Source organism: Rhineura floridana, chromosome 6, assembly GCF_030035675.1.
Source record: "Rhineura floridana isolate rRhiFlo1 chromosome 6, rRhiFlo1.hap2, whole genome shotgun sequence".
In the NCBI taxonomy this organism is placed as follows: domain Eukaryota; kingdom Metazoa; phylum Chordata; class Lepidosauria; order Squamata; family Rhineuridae; genus Rhineura; species Rhineura floridana.
In genome coordinates, this window is record NC_084485.1 from 52,943,814 (window position 1) to 52,960,970 (window position 17,157).

At 42.0% G+C, this 17,157-nt stretch overlaps 1 protein-coding gene across 1 annotated transcript; it reads left to right on the forward strand.

The window, feature by feature from the left end:
• The first annotated feature begins 1,316 nt into the window (after window positions 1-1,316).
• TNNI1 (troponin I1, slow skeletal type) lies at window positions 1,317-16,563 on the forward strand. The gene is made up of 7 exons (XM_061630602.1): window positions 1,317-1,419; window positions 2,176-2,255; window positions 3,056-3,187; window positions 4,172-4,261; window positions 4,911-5,087; window positions 12,945-13,055; window positions 15,967-16,563. Exons 1-6 carry the CDS (start codon window positions 1,317-1,319, stop codon window positions 13,050-13,052), a joined length of 690 nt encoding a protein of 229 aa, XP_061486586.1. The 3' UTR covers window positions 13,053-13,055; window positions 15,967-16,563.
• The last annotated feature ends 594 nt before the right edge of the window (window positions 16,564-17,157 follow it).

The window sequence follows — 17,157 nt, forward strand, 5'->3', positions numbered from 1 at the left end:
AAATGTGTGATGTTTTAGATCAGAGAGCAGCTCAACTGTAGAGAAATCTTGAATAATATTTTAAATCATATATTGTTGAAATGTAAGCAAAGTATCGTATTCCCAGAGAAGTTCTTGTGACTAAGGATGGAGGAAAAATTCAGTTTTATTCACATTTTTAATGCAAACCTACCTAATCCACGCATCCCAAAGCAATATGCAAACCAAAACACAGCTATCCTTTGAAATTCACACTTCTCTGAATTTTGCAATTCACTTCTCCAAACAAAGTTTGGAAAAATTAATATGTTCGTGAAAATAACAAACAAAAACATTATATTAGGGAAGATTGCTGGCAAAACTGTGTATATTAGGGAAAAGTGCATAAAATTGTATATTAAGAAATGTACACCAAAATCTGTTATTTAATTATTATTATTTTTAAAAACGGCAACACTGATCTGGAAATATGGAGAACTGAATTTAAAATAGGAAAAATGTAGTACGTGAAAGAGACCAGAACGGATTACTCATCTAGCCTTACTTGCTTTCAGTTGGATTCCTGTATTGAGCAGAGGGTTGGACTTGATGGCCATAAAGGCCCCTTCCAACTCTACTATTCTATGATTTCTATGAAATTGAGAAATCAATAAATTGCAGACATGCATCGTGCAGTACGTTGGGTGCAGCATCCCATCACCCCCTTGGTGCTTCTGCTAATCAGACACAGCAGGGTGTATTGACTTGGCAACAGCATCTAAATTCTTGGGCAGCTGCCAGGTCTAAGCGCCCAGCCAGGGTCCACTAGTGTTGATCCCTTCTCTGGGTTCAACTTTCCAGCAGCAGTCTGGGGCCCCAGCTTGCCAAATGGCCACAGTATTCCTGAAAGATGCTGTGTCAGAGCATTGTGGGTCATTACAATGGTGGGCAGCCTACATGCTCATAGATTGTGGCGTTGTTACTGCTTCTGCTTACTGCCAGTGGTAAGCTAACTGGAAAAGGTGTACTGACATCCAAGAGGCCCCTCGGAGGGCATTTTGCCAACACATTTAGATCCAGCCTTGCCAGTGAAATGGAAGGGTTGAGGGCCTGGCCTGCAGCTAGGAATGGCCAGGTAAAAAGGAGAGACTACATCCATAGGAGCCAGCAACAACAGAGGGAAAAATCTAGGAATGCTCCATGAAGACTGGACCATGTTTGAGGCATACATGGGCAAGCAGTAGCAGCCCATAAGACTAGGTAGCCAGAGAGTCACTGAGAAGTTAAGGAAAGATGAAGGAAGTGGGGTTTAGAGATTGTAGTACCTACTAAAGATGGGCTGTTGTGGCTTTTAAGGAATGGATCTTGTGGGTGCCCAGCAAACCACAGGGCCAAGTAAGGAGTCTAAGAAAGGAGCAACTATGTCTGGAAGTCTCTGGATCAGTGGGGAGTACTGGTGGGGTAGGATGGGTCCGCTTTTCCATACAGTATCAATTGCATTAAGAGTCTCTTGAGTAGAATTTGAGGCTCTGTTAAAGGAAGCACACAAGTAACTTCCTAGTTACAACAGCTCCACTGGCTACTAGTTGGTTTCTGAGCACATTTCAAAGGGCTGATTATGATAAAGTTCTATACATAGCGAAGCTTGTAAATACACATACTCTAGGTATAATTTGTATGGTTGGGGTAGGGCTGTTACGTCTGGTAGGAACATGGGAGAGGGCCTTCTCGGTGGCTGCCCCTAGGCTCTGGAACTGTCTTCCTAGAGAGGTTAGACTGGCTCCTTCCCTGCTGTCTTTCTGTCAGCAGGTGAAAACTTTTCCCACAGGCTTTTGGGAACTGACAGCAAGGACTATTAATAGGGTGCTATTTTACCTGTTTTTATTGTGCGTTTTTTTAATCACTGTGTTTTAAATGGTTTTAATTCTATAGATAAATTATATTTTAATTATAACTTTCTGTGTGTTTTACTTATATGTTTTTAACTGTATTTGTTTTAATTTTTGTAAGCTGCCTTCAGTTCCAGTTCTGGGAAAAAGGCCAGATATAAATGATTAAAATAATAATAACAGAATATTGTATTCCACATATTCATTCTGTTTTCTCATATCTTTATTCCTTCTCTCACATGAACTTCTACAGGGAGGTAAGTGTGGCTCCTGGATTCTTTTTTCTTCTCAAAAATGTTTTCAATCTGGCTCTACAATTAATTGCAAGTTTGTTTTTTTAAAGTGGCTTTATTTATTTATTCACAGAGAAAATCCAAGATCACAGCTTCGCGCAAACTCCTTTTAAAGGTGAGCCGTGATGCAATCCCAGATCCTCATGGGCTTGTCTGAACAGAGGCCATGAGCTATCTTGCTTTTGTTAAAGGGAGCTGCCTTGAATGGAACTGTGCAGAAAAGCTCTTCTATGCAAATGTTGGGGATTATGTAGGATTTCTGCCCTTCATGCATTGTAGGGGAGGACTGTGAGTTCTTTCCATTAATCTCTGGTGTAGCTCATGTCTCAGAAAATAGGGTGGTGATGATAAAGATGATGTTTTGATAGATCCCACTCCTTTATTTTTATTTAGAAAATGTCTTAATCAAAAGAATCTCAAAGCAATGTACAAAATAGAAATGCAACAACAAAAATAATAAACCTATTAAAATAATATTATGCTATTCAGTCAGTAACACGTGCAAACATACAGCCATCCTTTTTCTGCAGTATAAAATCCCAGCCAGTCACTTTGTACAGCAAAGACAGTTGACCAGATAAACATTCATACCTCCTGGAATTCTAATAAAAACAAAATCTCCCACCCCATCTCCCACCTGGGGCAGCATGTTTATTCCCTTTCTGCCTCTGACACTGGATGCTCGCTCTGAATAGAATGGCAGTGAGCAACTTTATCTCATCTGTATTCCAACTGCTCAGGCCCTCACCCTGAGCTACAAAAACACGCAGTACCCAGCCAAACATCAGACCAACTGCTATAAACTTCATACCTTCCAAAAACAAACAAAGCAGCAGACAGAGCAGGGAAGACTTGTGGAGAGAAAGAAAGCTTCAAAACCTAAACGTATCAAATATTTTGACCTCTTTGTCTTAGAGTTTGATGCTGGCTAAAGCTAAAGAACAGTGGGAACAGAAGCAAGTGGACAAAGAAGGAGAAAAGGAGAGATATTTGGCAGAGAGAGTCACAGCTCTGCGGACCAGTGGACTTTCCTACGCCCAACTTCAGGTACTTTATTTGTTTGGGGAATTGAGTGGAAGTTAAGATGGCTTCTGAAGACTTGCTGATGTTGTTGGGCACCGTGGAGCTCTAATGAGCCGTATTAGGAGTCAAGTCTCCAGTTAGGGCTACATTTTTTGCATTCACAGAGGCAGAAAAGAAGTATAATCATACATATTGGAGAGATTCTTATTGAGACTAGAGTCTAAATGTGCTGAAAGGAACTATCTCAAGGGAAAATTTCCCCACAAATATCACTTTGAGGGTTATATGTCAGGAATGGCCTACTGGTGGCCAGAAGGTTGCATCCACTTCTGTGGCTTGTCCAAGTGGCCTTTGATTAACTTGTCAAATTTAATTTAAGTTATGGCAAAAACTTTGTTCAGTTTCATTCATAAGGAGTGGGGAGTTTCCAAGCTGTAAGAAATAGAGATATTCCATATTTTAATATGACACCTCCCTTTTTTAATTTATATGGAACCTGGATATATAAATGCACATATTGTTCTGCTATGTCTGAGCATATGTGCTCTATTACTGGGGATCCTTTAGTGCTCAATGGCACCAACTTGATTATGGGGGCTGACCACTCATCAAGACGGTCATTTTGTGTAGCATTGTAACAGTTCTAGGCCCCAGACCACTGGCTGAAGAATAGACTTTGGCTGTTCTTGATGTAAGATAAAATTATTATGTGCAGGGCTCATTCAGTTAGTCATATGTCATGTAAAGGTCTGATAGACAGAATATCAGGATTAGCCATGCCCATTGATGTGATATCACCTTGCCAATGCATTTAGTGGGCAACATTAATATTATTTATTATGAACATTAAAAGATATCCTCCCTTCCAAATGATAAAAAAAATAGTTACCACATATTTTCCACATAAAAAGGAAGAGAAATAGCATTTTTTGAGTACTAGTACTATCAAAACAGAGCACTAGTCTTGGAGAAAACACCAACTAATTACTTTCCCTTTTATCTCTATAGGATCTGTGCAGAGAGCTACACGAGAAGGTAGATGTTGTGGATGAAGAGCGATATGACTTTGAAGCAAAATGTATCCATAACACACGGGAGGTAAGAAGGCAAACCAAGGTCTGCTTAAATTCTCAGTTAGTTACAAAATGTGTATTGATTGTTTTGCAAGAGGCTTGGGTTCAGGACCTGTTTCTTAAGGGGGTCAGGCCTGAAATAATTGAGATGGAGCTTCCTCTGATGTGCATTATAAATAGGAGCATACAGTACCTTCTGGAACTTCCATAAGCATTCTGGAGCATTTTCCCCCTTTTTTAAAAAAGGAAGGTCTCAGACTGCCCTTGTGTTCTGGATTCTTAACTGTAAGTTCATAATGGAAAAGATCTCCTGACATTCTAAAGTTTGATGTGCCCATGAATTCTCCTCCCCTAGTGCAGGAGCCTGCTTATTCTTTATTAGTGGCATAAACAAAGCGTGTACCAACTGGGAAAAGGAGACTCAGTGTGTATTTACTATTTTGTTTGAGTACGGCAAATGATTCAGGTAGGAAACTGCTACCAGGGATATCTCTCTGTGCCCAGAATATATTTGAGCACAAAGATGTTCCTTTCCAAAGCATCCCTTCCTGTCATGAAGCAAGAGGGTCAGATCATTCTAACTCCTTCCTGCTTAGAAGAAAAGAGTTGACCAACTTGACCTTATGACCAGTTATGACCCTATTCGGCATTTTATCTATTCTCCTGCTCTGCAGATTAAAAACCTGAAACTGAAGGTGCTTGACCTTCGGGGGAAATTCAAACGTCCTCCCTTGCGGCGGGTCCGTGTCTCTGCTGACGCCATGCTTAGGGCACTGCTTGGCTCTAAGCACAAAGTTTCCATGGACCTGAGAGCCAACCTCAAGTCTGTCAAGAAGGAGGATACAGAAAAGGTCAGAGATCCAAACTGTGCTGCCTTTTTTGCACAGGGTTACTTGTGATGCTGCTTTCTGAAGTCATTGTGTAGGAAAGTTTATCTGTGTATGACTTTCTTGTAACTGACTGCAAAGGACAACATGATTTATACTTTCCTATGAATATTCCTTACCTTTTCTAAACTCAAGAGAGTAGTTGCTAAAAAAGCATTCAAAAAGTAAGAGAGGTATACCTTCATTCAGCAGAAATTTACCCTTGCTAACAAAGGATAAATTTATCCTTGGTATTGTATGATAAAATTCTATCACAGTTATCAAAATAATCTCTCAGATTTTAGAGTGCTGCTGAAAAGGAGAGCTTTGTGTGGAAATTATAGAATATAGGTTGTATTCAACATAGTGCTAAGGAAAATTGTTCTATCAGTGCAAACATTTCTGCTTGCCCAGTGGAATCAGCTCCTGTCTCCTCCCCCTGTGTGCTGTTTCTCTTGACCCTCAGATTTGGGAGGCCATGGGAGTGGGTGGGGACGAGATGGGGAAGTCCTGTTGTGCTAGCAGGAGTCCTTTCACTGGCTTCCACTAGTGCAACCAATTAGTTGAATATGACCCAGTGTTTTATAATCTAAGATGCTTGAACTTTGGAGCAAGCATAATACAGGATATTCCAACATATACTTCATTGCTTTGTTACAAAGGACTCTTTTCAGTTTGCATCTTGTTAATATTTGGTTAAATCAAGTATGTACTGAATGAAAGAAGTTCCTTCAAGTCAATTCTGACTTATGGCGACCCTATAAATAGGGTTTTCATGGTAAGTGGTATTCAGAGGTGGTTTACCACTGCCTCCCTCTGAGGCTGAGAGGCGGTGACTGGCCCAAGGTCACCCAGTGAGCTTCATGGCTGTGTGGGGATTCGAACCCTGGTCTCCCAGGTAATAGTCCAGCACCTTAACCACTATGCCACACTGGCTCTCCAAGTATGTACTAGCTAAGAGGAATATGACTTCTCTTGCTTTGGCAGCCAAAAGTGAAACAAATGGGTATATGCCTGAACACCCATGTGGTAGATTGTTTTAAGGCTATTTGAGATTCTCATTATCTGTGATCTGTACATTTCCTCATGCTGACCTTTCTATTATGTTTTCTTATGGCTTGTGGTCAAGACAGTATATGATTGATTTATCTGCTTGAAGAGCTCCCAAAGTAACTTGCTAAGTTACACTGTGACATTTGCACACATCTTTAAAACATGGATCTGAGGGCTGACATATACGTTAGTGTCACTGGGCAAGGCTGCTGAACTAGGTCTCCCCATAGCGGGTGATCACTGTCACAATGGTAACATTTGAAAGTATCCTGTCCATGTGAACTGAAAGTCTCCACACATTGCCTGGAACCTGAAAAAGCAACAGTGACACTTTCTTTGTGCCATAGGGTTTTGTAGGTAAGAACCTGTTTAATTCAATGCATGAAGTGAACAGTGAACACATTTAGATGGGGATGGGGTGTTTTGCAAGGTGGGATACTGAAGATATGCTGAAATTGGATATACCATACAGTCATTTGAAGTAAACAAGATTCATCCACAAGGTATCATCAAGCCCACAGATGTGTGCAGGCATACCCTGCAAGCTAGGAACATGAAGGGACAAGTCCTGTTGTGAATACTTGCAAATGTCACCATGAGGACAAGGATTGCTCACCATGGGGAAATCAGTAACTGCCTACCATGGGCAACATATGTAACTACACAATGCCTAGTATAGGCATTCCTGAATTAACTATTTTCCTAGGAGGAAAGTCAGTGCTTGGACCAGTATAAGGGGATCTGTCCTTGGGGTTGGTTTTGAATATCAGCTTTCCCAATATCAAAGGATAATAGAACGTATTTCATAATAACAATGTGCACAGTCAGCTTTTCAAGGCTGCATATGGAGGAAGTAAAAAGTTTAATGTTCTGGCTCTTTGTCTTTATTACCCATAAAGTCACTCAGATCTGAAAAATGTCAGCATGAGGTAAATTTCTGATAAGGAGCTGGCCCAAACAGTGACATGGCACTGGCACAATGTCATTTAGCTTCAGAAGATGCGTTGAACCTTGCCCTCAAAGTATGGCATAGTTAACAGAGCATGCTAGGCTCCCTGAACACTCGTTGGGGTCTCTTTCTACAACCCGCTAAGTGTGTGGTGGCCACGTGAAAAGCCTGTGTGAGTGGGTTCCTAGCCTGAAATGAGCTGCACGTGATCTAAGTCAGCCTTCTCCAACCTGTGCCTTCCAGATATTTTGGTCTATAATTCCCACCATCCCTGGCCATTGACCATGCTGGCTGGGGATGATGGAGTTGTAGTTCAAAACTTTTGGAGGGAACCAGGTTGGGAAAGGCTGGTCTAGACAGAGCTTGGAAAAGTTACTTTTTAAAACTATAACTCCCATCAGCCCCAGCCAGCATAGCCACTGGATTGGGCTGATGGGAGCTGTAGTTCAAAAAAGTAACATTGCCAAGCGCTGGGTCTAGATTATATTTTCTGCACACACTGTCATATGCTGGGTAAATGGTGTTTGCCAGTGTGTATGTGTGATGAACCTGGTGTATATTCCTTTCATACAGATATTTCTAGGCTGCCTTTTAGGATATAGCCCTCACAGGGCAGATTACAGATAACCATAAGATATATAATATACAAAAAAAACCCAACATAAGAAGAGCCTGCTGGATCAGTCCAGTGGCCCATCTAGTCCAGCATTCTGTTCTCACAGTGGCCAACCAGGTGCCTGGGGGAAGCCCGCAAGCAGGACCCGAGTGCAAGAACACTCTCCCCTCCTGAGGCTTCCGGCAACTGGTTTTCAGAAGCATGCTGCCTCTGACTAGGGTGGCAGAGCACAGTCATCACGGCTAGTAGCCATTGATAGCCCTGTCCTCCATGAACTTGTCTAATCTTCTTTTAAAGCCATCCAAGCTGGTGGCCATTACTGCATCTTGTGGGAGCAAATTCCATAGTTTAACTATGCGCTGAGTAAAGAAGTACTTCCCTTTGTCTGTCTTGAATCTTCCAACATTCAGCTTCTTTGAATGTCCATGAGTTCTAGTATTATGAGAGAGGGAGAAAAACTTTTCTCTATCCCCTTTCTCAATGCCATGCATAATTTTATACACTTCTATCATGTCTCCTCTGACCCGCCTTTTCTCTAAACTAAAAAGCCCCAAATGCTGCAATCTTTCCTCATAAGGGAGTCGCTCCATCCCCTTGATCATTCTGGTTGCCCTCTTCTGAACCTTTTCCAGCTCTATAATATCCTTTCTGAGATGAGGTGACCAGAACTGTACACAGTATTCCAAATGTGGCCGCACCATAGATTTATACAATGGCATTATGATATTGGGTGCTTTATTTTCAATACCTTTCCTAATTATTCCTAGCATGGAATATGACTTTTTCACAGCTGCTGCACACTGGGTCGACATTTTCATCGTGCTGTCCACTACAACCCCGAGGTCTCTCTCCTGGTCGGTCACCGCCAGTTCAGACCCCATGAGCATATATGTGAAATTGAGATTTTTTGCTCCAATATGCATAATTTTACACTTGTTTATATTGAATTGCATTTGCCATTTTTCCGCCCATTCACTCAGTTTGGAGAGGTCTTTTTAGAGCTCTTCGCAATCCCTTTTTGTTTTAACAACCCTGAACAATTTAGTATCGTCAGCAAACTTGGCCACTTCACTGCTCACTCCTAATTCTAGATCATTAATGAACAAGTTGAAAAGTACAGGTCCCAATACCGATCCTTGAGGGACTCCACTTTCTACAGCCCTCCATTGGGAGAACTGTCCGTTTATTCCTACTCTCTGCTTTCTGCTTCTTAACCAATTCCTTATCCACAAGAGGACCTCTCCTCTTATTCCATGATTGCTAAGCTTCCTCAGAAGTCTTTGGTGAGGTATCTTGTCAAACACTTTTTGAAAGTCTAAGTACACTATGTTCACTGGATCACCTCTATCTATATGCTTGTTGACACTCTCAAAGAATTCTAATAGGTTACTGAAACAGGACTTTCCCTTGCAGAAGCCATGCTGGCTCTGCTTCAGCAAGGCTTATTCTTCTGTGTGCTTAGTTAATCTAGCTTTAAAAATACTTTCTACCAGTTTTCCAGGGACAGAAGTTAAGCTAACTGGCCTGTAATTTCCATGATCCCCCCTGGATCCCTTTTTGAAGATCGGCGTTACATTTGCCACTTTCCAGTCCTCAGGCATGGAGGAGGACCTGAGGGACAAGTTACAAATTTTAGTTAGTAGATCAGCAATTTCACCTTTGAGTTCTTTGAGAACTCTCGGGTGGATGCCATCCGGGCCCGGTGATTTGTCAGTTTTTATATTGTCCATTAAGCCTAGAACTTCCTCTCTCATTACCACTATTTGTCTCAGTTCCTCAGAATCCCTTCCTGCAAACGTTAGTTCAGGTTCAGGGATCTGCCCTATATCTTCCACTGTGAAGACAGATGCAAAAAAATCATTTAGCTTCTCTGCAATCTCCTTATCGTTCTTTAGTACAACTTTGACTCCCTTATCATCCAAGGGTCCAATCGCCTCCCTAGATGGTCTCCTGCTTTGAATGTATTTATAGATTTTTTTGTTGTTGGCTTTTATGTTCTTAGCAATGTGCTCCTCAAATTCTTTTTTAGCATCCCTTATTGTCTTCTTGCATTTCTTTTGCCAGAGTTTGTGTTCTTTTTTATTTTCTTCATTCGGACAAGACTTCCATTTTCTGAAGGAAGACTTTTTGCCTCTAAGAGCTTCCTTGACTTTGCGCATTAACCATGCTGGCATCTTCTTGGGCCTGGTGGTACCTTTTCTGATCTGCAGTATGCACTCCTGTTGAGCTTCTAATATAGTGTTTTTAAACAACTTCCAAGCATTTTCGAGTGATGTGACCCTCTGGACTTTGTTTTTCAGCTTTCCTTTTACCAATTCCCTAATTTTTGTGAAGTTTCCTCTTTTGAAGTCAAATGTGACCGTGTTGGATTTTCTTGGCAATTGGCCATTTACATGTATGTTTAATTTAATAGCACTACGGTCACTGCTCCCAATTGGTTCGACAACACATCTCGCATTAGGTCCCGGTCCCCACTGAGGATTACATCCAGGGTTGCTATCCCTCTGGTCAATTCCATGACCAACTAGTCTAGGGAATAGTCATTTAGAATATCTAGAAATTTTGCTTCTTTGTCATGACTGGAACACATATGCGGCCTGTCTATGTCCGGGTTGAAGTCACCCATTACTACCACATTTCCTAGTTTGGATGCTTCCTCAATTTCATATCTCATCTCAAGGTCTCCCTGAGCATTTTGATTCGGGGGGACGATAGGTCGTTCCCAGTATTACATCACTCCTGGGGCATGGTATCACCACCCACAACGATTCTGTGGAGGAGACCGCCTCTTCTGGGGTTTCGAGCTTGCTGGATTCAATGCCTTCTTTCATGTACAGGAATACCCTCCATTAATGTACTCAATGGGTCCAGAGCGAGTACGTAAACCGAAAATGTACTTAAAGTGAAGCACTACCTTTTTTCACTTATCGATGCATATACTGCACTGCAATCGTCATATACGGGCATAACTGATGTAAATAACGCGTTTATAACTAAAATAAACACAGTAGGCCATATTTTAAGAAAAAGTTTGTATTTGGAAACTGATTGGGCGGTGGCATCATGCCGTTAAGTGTCCGTTCTTGCGAAGCGAACGTACGTAATCAGGGGAATGGTGCTACTGTAAATATGTCCGTACTCGCAAGTGTCCATAAAGTGAAGGTCCGTATAGCGGAGTATTCCTGTATAGAGTGACACCGCCACCAATATGTCTTTCCCTGTCCTTTCGATATAGTTTATATCCAGGGATAACCGTATCCCACTGGTTTTCTCCATTCCACCAGGTCTCCGTTATGCTCACTATATCAATGCTCTCCTCTAAGACCAAGCACTCCAGTTCTCCCATCTTGGTTTGGAGGCTCCTAGCATTAGCGTACAGGCACTTGTAAGCAGTGTCTCTCTTCAAGTGTCTTTGGCACTTGTGGTTAGGCCTGTGGTAATTTTGCTCTTCTGAATTTATATCCTGTGCCCCTGATCTCACAATGCCTACTTCTAGGCCTACCCCTTTTAAAATTTCATCATTTCTTTGGTTTTTATCCCAGGGGGGAGCTTTATTCCAAACCAGACCTTCCTCAGCTCCTGTTGGGTTTCCCCCCTCAGTCAGTTTAAAAACTGCTCTGCCACCTTTTTAATTTTAAACAACCAGTTTTAAACTATGAAAACCTTAGCAAAACAATTATAAAAACAGCTGCTTAAAACTCCATAAACTCCATGTTGGCTGTGATTACAACATTCGGCCAGCTTGATATTACTGGCTTCCAATTTAAAAGGGCAAAACTCAGGATTAGGTTTTCTGCATGTCTCTTCAAATTTACAGCTTACATAACCTGCAAACACTTTAATCTTGTGCATGGCAATGGCTGGTCATGATGGGTTGCCACTTGCTAGTAGGCAAGGAACAAGCACAAGTCTGATAGAGTTGAATGTGTGTGTGTTAAAATTTTGCACTGAATTCTCTCTCCCCCCCCCACAAGCAGTTTCCTTCTGCCAGTTGTTGGAGAAAGGCAAGGTGTTATTATGTAATATTATTAATTAAATTTATATCCTGTCCTTCCTCTCAAAAGAGCCCTGGGCAACAAAAAACAAATAATAAAATAATAAAAAACCATCTTATAAACAATTCCAGTACATGTCCAAACTGGGAATGATCCCTACTTAAAAAGCTTGTTGGAAGCGGAAGCACTTGAGTAGGCACTGAAAAAACAACAGAGATGGTGCCCGTCTAATATTTAATGGGAAGGAATTCCAAAGCGTAGGTGCCACAAACTAAAGGCCTGATTCCTATGTTGTGTGGAAGGGACCTCCTGGTAAAACAAAATAGTATCTGCAGGAGGCACTCACTTGCAGAGTGCAGTGATTGAATGGGTATATAAGGGGTGAGATGATCTCTTGGGTCCGCTGGTCATCAAGTTGTATAGGGCTTATGTTATGTAGGATGCTGAAGTCCCAACTCATGGCCACTGAAAATTCTGCCTAGTCTTTGACCTCTGAATTCTTTCTGAGATGCCATAGACACTATCCGCCTACTTTCAACTGTTGTGTAAATTTGTATAGATATTAGCAGAGATTGTCAACGGTCTGAAATGCGTGTGCACCAGTGTGTGCATTTACCTAAGCAGCAGGCTTTTACCCTGCATTGAGATCACTGAGACTTAAGACTTAGTAAAATAAGAAAAGCTACTTTATTTATAGAAATACATAGTAGATAGGAAAGGCATGCCTAGTTCTAACTAACTAAGTTGGAGGTGCAATGCCCAGGGTTGGGCTCAGGAGGGAGAGAGCAGAGGCAAAGGTGTCTCCTCTCTCTCGGACAGTTGAAGAAGAGAAGAAGGAAAGGGTGGAAGGAGGAGGGGCAGATAAGCTTCCCTAAGACATATCAGTCTGCGACGGAAGGAAGTCTGTCAGAGCACCACAGGTAAAGGTAGTTAAGCCTAGCCACCTGGAGGACCCTAACTCTATCTCCTTTCTGGAACATAAACAAAGGAACAAAACAGGAGTTGCTCTTGCCCCACTTCCAACATCAACTTCATCTTCCCAGCCATAAGGGTTAGAAGTGTTGAAATGAAAGCAAAGTTCTCAACATGCCAAATTCTGTGCACTGTATGGCACTTAGGTGGTGACTGGCGTGGAATCACACAATACACACAGCTCTTCCTCTGGCAGTATGGACACAAAATGCACTATGCTCATGGTACTAAGGTCAGGTTCCTGGTTTCTTTTATAGGAGCGTCCTGTAGAAGTGGGTGACTGGCGTAAGAATGTGGAGGCCATGTCAGGAATGGAAGGCAGGAAGAAGATGTTTGATGCTGCCAAATCTCCAACAGCACAGTGAGAAGTATGACATTGTCTTAATTTCTTCCTGTAGGTTTAGTATCCTGTCCATACCAATTTTGTTATCACTGGCAAAGTATTCCAATCTCAATGAAGTCATGAATCCTGATTGACACTTCAATTGTACTAAGTTGAATGCAGAAGCCACTCAAACGGTCAAAGTCTGACAATTAGCAGAGATGTAAGGTTTTACACAGCATCCTTCTCCTGTGTCCATAATGTTCTATGCCCAGTGATAACATTCAATTAAATACCAGAAGGTTAGGCTTAGCTCTTTAATAACTACTGCCTGTTTATATAAAAGAGGTTCAAACCTATTTGGGGGCACACACTAGATTATATAAATCAGGGATGGGGAACCTGCAGCCCTTCAGTTATTGCTGGATCATAACTCCCATAATCCCTGATCATTGGCCATGGTGGCTGGGGCTGTTGGGAGTTGCGAGTCCAACAACATTTGGAGGGTGGGTGCCACAGGCTGCCCACCACAGATCTACAAGGTGCACTCTGGCTTTGCATCTCACATGATCATAAAAAAAAGGTTATGGCAGTTTCATAGCTTTGAAAACAGGAGGTATAACACTATGCCAATGAGACTTACAAGTCTGAACATGAGAGTGCCCTATCAACATGCCATCCAGGACTCAAGAAGTTGATTTACTGACAGAGTTATGGATATACCGGTCAGGGCACTGCATCACAGCCTCCAAGATAATGATGTGAAACAACTCTGTGAACATATATGCTCAGACACAAAACTTTTAATTCTTTTGTACCTCTGACATGCCATTCACTGTCAGAAACAATGAGCCAAATCTCACCCAGCTGTGTTAGAACCAGCCAAAGTCTGCTGGCTTCCTAACCAATTTTCTCGAGTGACTTGCACAAAATTGGAACGTGCTCACTGCTATGCACTCTTTTCCTTAGAGCAGAGGAAGCCAGCATGGCGCTGTCCAAATGTTCTTGGACTATGCAGCATGGCCAAAGGTCAGAGATGATGGGAACTGAAGCTCAACAACATCTGGGGAGGGGGACCGTATTGGTTACCCCTGCCTTAGAGAATGTACTTAAGGTTGGTGTACAACAGAGGACCAAGCCCTGAAAAATCCTCTATCATCAGTCCAGCAGCCTTTTCTCTTTATGCACCATGGATGTTATCACTGGATTGAGCAACAATGTTCTTTGAGACCACAGTGTATGACCCAGCTATCATTCCCCCTATCTATTTCCTCCTGCTGTTTCCCCTTCCAGCTGGTTCGTGCTGGCCCAGATTATTTTCTTTCATTTAAAGCATTTTTATCCAAAAGGCATCCACAGTAGTTGGTAGGGATACGCTAGAATTCTGCCCAATTAGGATTCAGTATTATTGCACATAGGATGTTTATGTACCGTTATGCAATGTTTTTCCATGGCTATGCCTCTAAAATATTGATATTAAGAATGATAATTGTATTAATATTTCCTTTCAAAATATTGATATTAATATCAGTTTTTGTGAGGGAAAAAAACAGATTGGTAAAAACAGTGACTAGCAGACAAAGAATGAACTCGAATAAATTCTGGCCTGTTAGGTCAACGGAATGCTTTCAAACCAGCACTGGCCAACAGATCCCATCCCTGGTAGATAGTCCTTGCCCTCAGGCTTACAATCTAAAAGACAGGACATGGGAAAAAGGGATGGGGAGGCAGGAGGACAAAAGCAAGCTCAGCCTCCAGTTCTTATAACCACCACCTGGGATGGAAACAGTCCAGGCAGCCTGACGGAATGGACATTGCTAGGTGACAGTGAGAGAGAGCCAAGGCTAGGGAACATTATTATTATTATTATTTGCTTCTCACATTGCCTGAAGGTCTCTAAGTGACTTAAAACATTGTTATAAACAAAAATAAACACATCACGCCATAAAAACAAAACAGGGGAAAAAACCGTAACAGTCACAGGAAGCTTGGCAGCATACTAGTAACAAAACCAATATCATCTCAGTCTATTAAATGCCTGGAAAAAAAGTAAGTCTTTACCTGGCACTGAAAATATATCAATGACGGTACCAGATGGATCTCACTGGGGAGCACATTCCACAGACGGGGAGCCATGACTGAAAAGGCCCTCTCCCTTGTCACCATCCTCTGAACCGCTCTCAGAGAAGGAACTTAAGGGCCAGGCAGGTTAACACTGGGAGAGGCATTCCAAAAGATATTGGGGTCCTGAGCCATACAGAGCCTTATAGATCAAAACCAGCACTTTGAATTGGGCTCAGAAGCTTACAGGCGGTCAGTGTAATTAGAACAGAATTGATGTTATATGTGTTCGCCTTGATCCCATCAACAGTCGAGCAGCACTAACTGAAGCTTCTGAAATGTTTCAAAGGGAGCCCCACATAAAGCACATTGCAATGATCCAACCTTGAGGTTACCAGAGCATAGATTACTGTAGCCAGTAATCTTTCCCTGTCCAGATAGGGAATAACAACCATTGCACCCATACTCTCCATGGGCAGTGCTTTCTGCACTGTGGTACCAGGCTATGCAGTTACCTATTCTGTCAGTAGAATTTTTGTTTTACTTGTGCCAAACTCGTAATGCATGGGCTGAGTGCATTTATACAGATGATGTGTTGCTGGACCCCCATTACTCGGCACTGCATTACATGTCTGCCTGCACCAAAACCATCACAATGAGGACTCTACCTGTGAGGATTTTTTAAAAAAATCAGTGGGCTACTGAGTCCAACCATGATAGCATTTGGGATTTGCTTTGTTTGTTTGTTTTGCTACTTAAGCTATTTTCTTCTGCTTGGATGATTTGTTATGAAATATTGTTCCTTAGACTTCGTTGATCGTGACAGTGTCTGTGTTATCACTGTAGATGAGGCTAACTCCAGTTTAATTCAATGATTGCTTTGCATTCTTTTTCAGGGCCTCCATGGAAAGATGCCTGCACCTCTGTCCTTTCTTTCCCCCTTTGGTGCTCCCTCATCTTCCTCATCTTCTTGCATTAGCTGTAAGGTCACTGCATGTATGGACTTTATTAAAAAGATTATCATGACTTTGCACTTCATGCCTTCACAGCCCTTCATGAGCCCATCAAAGTACCAATGCAGACATTTAGCTTCTTGCTAGCATGAAACCCATATGATGACCATTGCAACGATCTTTCACTGACGCATTCCCTCCAAGGTCATATCATCTGTACTGTGCATTGTACTTGGGCTGGGGCAGGTGGTGGTGGGGAGAGTCATGCCAATTCTGAGATCATGAATGCATAAAGTGCAAAGAGAAAGAGGATCCTTTATCATAGACGACCATCTAGCCTCACTCTTTTTCCATAAAGAGGGCTCTAGTGATATAACCTATTAGTTGAATGCAGTCAAAGATGTTGCCGAGGAAGCTTTGGTGGCCTACTCTTCTCAGCCAGAAAGTTCTTCAGCCCTCTCCATGCTGATTCTTTGGATATGTGCAGTTTGGGAGATGCAAACGTTGTTTCTCTCTGTTCATTAAACAACAATGATGACACAGCAGCATTGAGGATGAATATACAGAACTTGTTTCTTTCCAGTTTTCTGAAATGCCGCACATGAGGGTGGGTGGATTGTTGCTTGTGAGATCATAAGGTTTAGTAGAGGTGGGAAGTCTACAAGTCATTTATGTTCTTTCCCATTTCCATATTGTTCTCCTCATAGCCCTGTTGATCTCCTCATAGCCCTGTTGATTTGACACCAGCTTGCTTTTGTTTTGGCTTTAGTCTCAGAGCCTCTCTAGGCTGGTGATTTAGTTTGGGTGTATTCTGTAACATGTTCTTCACACAATTATAGTGCTTTAGTGGTGGATTTATTCTATTAGTTGTTCTGCGACTCTTATCCAATGCTACCACATTATTGCTGTCTGGAGGAACTGTAATGCAACAAAAGTGGGACAAAAGTGTTGGCAAGTCGCTTAAATAACACAGAGTCCAGAGAGAAAAGTCCTTTTAAGTTTTTACTGACTAAACTGGACAAAAACAGTGTATACTTTAAGGAGAAAGGAAGAGAGAGATGTTGTCTTTCAGCTGAGGCCTTGCACATAGCAGGGAGGGAGATACAGACCACATTCACACCATACATCTATTCC

Coding starts and splice junctions, on each gene's coding strand:
- TNNI1 (XM_061630602.1), top strand. CDS start 1,317: ATGGATCTTGTGGGTGCCCAGCAAACCACAGGGCCAAGTAAGGAGTCT. Junction 1,420..2,175: donor CAGTGGGGAGTACTGGTGGG/GTAGGATGGGTC, acceptor ATTAATTGCAAG/TTTGTTTTTTTAAAGTGGCT. Junction 5,088..12,944: donor AGAAGGAGGATACAGAAAAG/GTCAGAGATCCA, acceptor TTTCTTTTATAG/GAGCGTCCTGTAGAAGTGGG.